Source organism: Centroberyx affinis, unplaced genomic scaffold, assembly GCF_046629955.1.
Source record: "Centroberyx affinis isolate AG114_WGS23_722 - 3 ecotype Tasmania unplaced genomic scaffold, CSIRO-AGI_Caff_v1 ptg002261l_1, whole genome shotgun sequence".
In the NCBI taxonomy this organism is placed as follows: domain Eukaryota; kingdom Metazoa; phylum Chordata; class Actinopteri; order Beryciformes; family Berycidae; genus Centroberyx; species Centroberyx affinis.
In genome coordinates this window covers 186,016-191,534 of record NW_027280549.1, presented here as the reverse complement: position 1 = coordinate 191,534, position 5,519 = coordinate 186,016, and the positions used below count along the sequence as shown (strand labels likewise).

Genomic DNA, 5,519 nt, shown 5'->3' with positions numbered 1-5,519 from the left:
GCTCTGCTGTGCCAAACGCTGATGCTTTATAGTGAATACACCCTGAAGTCCCAGTGAGGATGAGAGAGAATATGGCTGAACCAACCAGCCAACAGAATGAATAGGATCCAGCTGTAACTGCCCCTATCAGAGACTGAGCTGCACAACAGCAGCAATCTAACCCCCCCCCCCCCCCCCCCCCCCCCCCCCTCTCTCTGACCCTGCACGTTCCGTTCCAGCAGCGGACACTGCCACCTAGCAGGCGGAACAAGGTAACTGCGCCTCTAGTGTGACTCATCCCCCCCCCCTCACATAAAGGGCTGGACTCAGACAGCTAATTACAAAATCTACCAGCTGACTTGTCCTGCACAGCAACATCGCGCTGCATTCCTCTGTCTGGGTATTTAGGACTAGATTATCATCCGCCTTGATAAGAGCGAACAAAGCAAAAAAAAAAAAAATGCTGGGGGAGGGCAAGGAGAGGGATTACTGTTCATTTTTATCCAATCAACAGGGAGCAGAGCCACTGGAGAGGCAACGCAATGTGTGCGTGAAGATAAATATTACCTTTGCATCACAGCCTGGAAAATCTCATGTATTTCTAATTGCGCCACAGGCCCATAGAATGAATAAAGCGTCATATTGGTGCCTTTGTGCAGCATGAACACCACTCACCTCTGTGTAGGATTGCCCACAAGGTGACCAGCCTCCGATATAATGATTCCAACGGTCTTTCAGTTCAGAGTGGAAGAGTCTGTCTGTCACGATGGCCATGGCCAGAGGTGTTGAGCAGTTACTCCCATTCGTCAGGTCTGCATCTATCAGCGTGGGGGGGCCTCCGCTATTAAATCCAACCAATGGGATTGGGCGAGTAGGTGATCTTCACCTCACAGTGAAACGTCTGTCGGGACTGTTAACTCCATCCGTCGTGAAATTCCCTTTTTTTTGAATGGGTGATTGAGTGCGTCGTCCTTGGAGTCCATGTGAATAAGGTGCTATAATGGCAGGGGCTAATTATGGCTGCGTGACTTCAAATAGGTGACCTGTTTCACCTGTGCCATGAATTTCCAATATCGAGTTAATCTGATTAATGTTTAATCAGTGGGAGCTCTGAGAAGGGGGCTGCTTACCGATTTGTTCGTTGTTAGTTTTCATTTGGATGAATTTCTGTTTGCAAAATGCCATTTATACGTCATCTAAGGTGCATGGATACTAGACCTAAGACATGGCTCTACATATTACTGTATTTCACCATTAACACTCCATATGCCGTAAATGATATATTCAATTTAATTGGTGAAATAAAGCAACATGGTGGATTATGGCCTCGCTGTAGCCTTTTCTCTCCAATTTAGGCCTGTGTCCTCTTATTCCAGTGGCAGACAATACAGAAAAGTCTGGAAGGTTGCTATAGAAACTGCATCCATAGAAGCCTGCAGGACCCCTTTTTATCCACACAGTGGCGCTCTTGTTTTGGATGTGATTGCATTTGCTTTCATAATGCTCAGGCATTTTACACATAGGCTACTAGAAAGAGGATCATACCTTTTATAATGCAAAAATGTGACACTGCATGTTTCAGTGAAAGGGGATTTTTTACTTTACCAATCGTGATAAATTTGCTTTTTGTTTTGCACAATAAGGAGCATTAGCCTACATTGATGGAAAAGACATAGATAAAACAAAAAGCTGTAAGCAAAGTTATTAGCGTTTCAGGTTTGGCGCTCATTATGATTGATTCTTATACTGCAGCTAATTTATTATCAAAAGTCCTTCTTCTAAACGGGTTGATTCACTATAGAGCTGACAGCCTGAATGGAAAATACATGAGGGTGAAATAACAGGTGTGTGTGAACCACTGAGGGACCATAATAACACTGCCACCATGTGCCTTCTACATCATTCTGTAAATTTAGATGAATTGGTCCGATATTGTCTCTAGTAAAGCAAAATGTAAACTTTGAAACCCTAAACTCGCGATTAGAGGAATAAATTACGCATTAGTACTAAGAGTACGTTAATAAAGTGCTACAATTGGCTAGGCTGATAATTATTTCTAAGCTTTGATTCTTTGTTTTTTTTCTTTCTCCAACCCCTCATCACCAACAATGATGCGCGTAATGGAAGACAGTTTCGGGGGGGGGGGGGGGGATGGGAATACTCTTAAACCACGATTCATCCGCTGCTTATGATATTTCTACTAAATAATTCCTTTTGCATTTTAGTGATGCCAGAAATAAGAGCTTGCCAGTCTACTCAAGCCAGAGCGCAGAATGGGGATGTACTCACTGAAAGAAACGCGCGTTTCTCAGCGCACCGCTGATGCGTAATGCGGGCAATCATACATCGGTGAGCTTCCCGGTGTAAGCTTTGTGCGGGCTGCAGTTGGTGTATTTGATCGAGTCTGCGTCGTCACTGTCCAGGTAGTCTGATTTGGACAGTGACGGCTTGCTGTCACTCTTTTTGAACTCGCCAAACGAAGGCTGCTGCTGGCCACAAGTCACATGCGTGTACTGGAACTGCTCCTCGTGCTCCGTCTCCCTGTGGTAGAAGTAGTTGAAGTTGGAGACGATGACGGGGACGGGCAGCGCGATGGTCAGCACTCCGGCTATGGCGCACAGAGAGCCGACGATTTTGCCCCCGATGGTCACCGGACACATGTCTCCGTAGCCCACGGTGGTCATGGACACCACCGCCCACCAGAAGGCGTCGGGGATGCTGTTGAAGCCCGAGTCCGGGTCGTCGGTCTCCGCGAAGTACACCGCGCTGGAAAACAAGATGACTCCTATGAAAAGAAAGAATATCAACAGTCCCAGCTCTCGCATGCTGGCTTGGAGCGTTTTCCCGAGGATCTGGAGACCTTTGGAGTGTCTGGAGAGCTTGAAGATCCTGAAGACCCTGACCAGGCGGATGACCCTCAGGATGGCCAGGGACATGGCCTGCTGGCCGTTCCCCTGGTGCTCCGCTAACTCCAAGCCCAGCGTGATAAAGTACGGCATGATCGCCACAATGTCGATGGTGTTCATGATGTTTTTGAAGAAGGCGGGCTTGCTCGGACAGGCGAGGAACCTGACCAGCAGCTCGAAGGAGAACCAGATAATGCAGAGCGTCTCCACGATGAAAAACGGGTCTGTGAACGGATTGGGCTTCTTTGCGCGCACGGTTCCGTTCACGGCCAGGTGGTCGTCGTACGTTCTGCCGTCCTCTCTGAATTCGGGCAAAGTCTCCAAGCAGAAAATCACAATTGATATCAGAATAACCAGCACAGAAACTATTGCAATCCCCCTGGCGGGTCCCGAGCTCTCCGGGTACTCGAACAGCAGCCAAACCTGCCGCTGGAACTCATTGTCCGGCAACGGGCGCTCTTCCTCCTTGATGAAGCCCTCATCCTCCTTGAAATTCTCGATCACCTCCTCCCCGAGTTCGTAAAATTTAATCTCCTCCATGAATATGTCCACGGGCACGTTGACGGGTCTCCTGAGCCTGCCGCCGGACTGGTAGTAGTAGAGGATGGCATCGAAGCTGGGTCGGTTCCTGTCGAAGAAGTACTCGTTCCTCAGCGGGTCAAAGAAGCGCATCCTCTTCCGCGGGTCGCCCAGCAAGGTGGTGGGGAACTGGGCGAGGGTCTTCAGCTGCGTCTCGAAGCGCAGCCCGGAGATGTTGATGACCACCCGCTCGCAGCACTCCTGGTCGGCTCGCTCCGGGTCATACACATCCTGGGACAGGGCTGCCAGTGCCACAGTCTCATCCAGGTTCTCTCCGGGCACTACGGTCATCTTTCCCCCCCAAAGGGCGACGCTTCCCGCACCTCAGTCCCTGCTAGTGTGCCCCCCCCAGTCTCTCCCTCTCCTCCGTCTCTCCCTCTCTGCCTCCAACGCCGTGCGTATTTTGTCTCCGCGCTATTTGGAAACCCAGTTGAGTCCAGTCCACTCTCCTGTTCTCTCCCTCCCCCCCCAGCTCTGCGTCTCGGTGCCTCTGTCGGTGTCACGTCCGCGGGCGCGTTGGTTTTGTTGGCATTTTTCCTTCCCTCCTTTTTTTTTTACCTTCCACACGCTGCCTAGTCTGGACTATCGGCTGTCACATTCACTGCATTTTAAGCAGGCAATGCCCTCCCCAAGCTGACGTGTGTAGACGCTCTCTCACTGAGGAGAAAACACACGCACGCACACACACACACACACACACACACACACACACACACACACACACATACACACACACACATATGCTTTGTATGAATATGACCCACCTCGTTATGAATAAATGTCTCAGTGGTTAAATATGGAGATATAAGCTGCACAAATTTTGGATACTTTGCTCCAAAGTGTCGTGCGTAATGTACCTGTTGTCCTCAACGTGGAATAGGTTCAAGGTTATCATTTGACTAGTTGCTCATAAATATATGATCTGTCATCTTGTTTACAAATATGAACGATACACACGAATCACATTAACGAGAAATACAGGCTACAGTGTGTCAACATGTTTATGTCTGCGAGGCATTTGGAAACGTGGATACTTCACTTGGCAGGGCGTGCAATTTCAGCCGTTATTAAACAGAGACATGCAATTTGGACACAGAGTCGTTATTAATTGTTTAGGGTGGTCTAAACGAATGCGTTACCTGTGGCTCAGGCTTTCCTCCATCCATCCCGACACAGAGGAGAGAGGCTCTGCAATGTCACGCCGCCGCTGCTGCCGCCGCTCAGACGAAACCCCGCTGACGTTCCCGGCCAACGCTGCTTTTCTGCTCCACAAGTTGTGCACGACTACGCTCCGGTCCGCGGTACCGATCCTGACTTCCACAGCAACGCGCCCCGCGCTTCTGCTCTGCTTGTTGCGCTCATGTTGCATCGTGCAGCGCGCATGAAAAGCCTGTTTGTTTGTTTTTTTTTCTTTCTTTCTTCGTAAAAAAAAAAAAAAAAAAAACGTTGGAAATGTCAGTAGAAGCAGCTGAGGAAAAGACTTGGTTTCAAAAGCAGCGGTGCTCAAACATGGCTGTTGGCTCTTGGAAAAGGAGTCTGAATGGAAGGTAAACACTCCTGCACTGTGCAACAAGTAAAAGGGATGGAAATAGGGAGAGTTCTGGGCTGGAGCACAAACCGGTGACGTCTATTCCTAAAATAGCTGGATTTCTCCCAGGGCCCAGAGGAAAGTTTCTTTTCCCATGGAATGCCTGGGGGAGCTGCTCGAGGAAAAACGAGATGACATATTTAAAAAAAAAAAGAAAAAAAATACCAATTTGCATCTCAACCTAGTCCAGATAGGCAATTTTAGGATTCATTCAGAAATTATTCTTGAAAGTGTTTAAGCATAGGGGCTTTCTGCATTATCACTGATGTAAATATAAACATAAAGGAAGGCAAACTATGACCTCCAGTCTGTCATCATCATAAGGCAAACAGCCACTAACATGAACAAAAATCAATTATAATGCCTTTTCCCCTTTGAATACCATATCCCCATATAACTTTCATTAGTTTGACACCACTTGCTATGAAGTATACCAGTGTTTCCTCCCAAATTTTATTATTGTCAGG

General features: G+C 48.2%; 1 protein-coding gene across 1 annotated transcript; it reads right to left on the bottom strand.

Moving 5' to 3' along the window:
- Positions 1–2,318: 2,318 nt before the first annotated feature.
- Positions 2,319–3,755, bottom strand: LOC139655443 (shaker-related potassium channel tsha2). The gene has a single exon (XM_071532856.1). It carries the CDS (start codon positions 3,753–3,755, stop codon positions 2,319–2,321), a length of 1,437 nt encoding a protein of 478 aa, XP_071388957.1.
- Positions 3,756–5,519: the final 1,764 nt, after the last annotated feature.

Excerpts from the sequence above, each read along its gene's own strand:
- LOC139655443 (XM_071532856.1), bottom strand. The coding sequence starts at position 3,755 with ATGACCGTAGTGCCCGGAGAGAACCTGGATGAGACTGTGGCACTGGCA.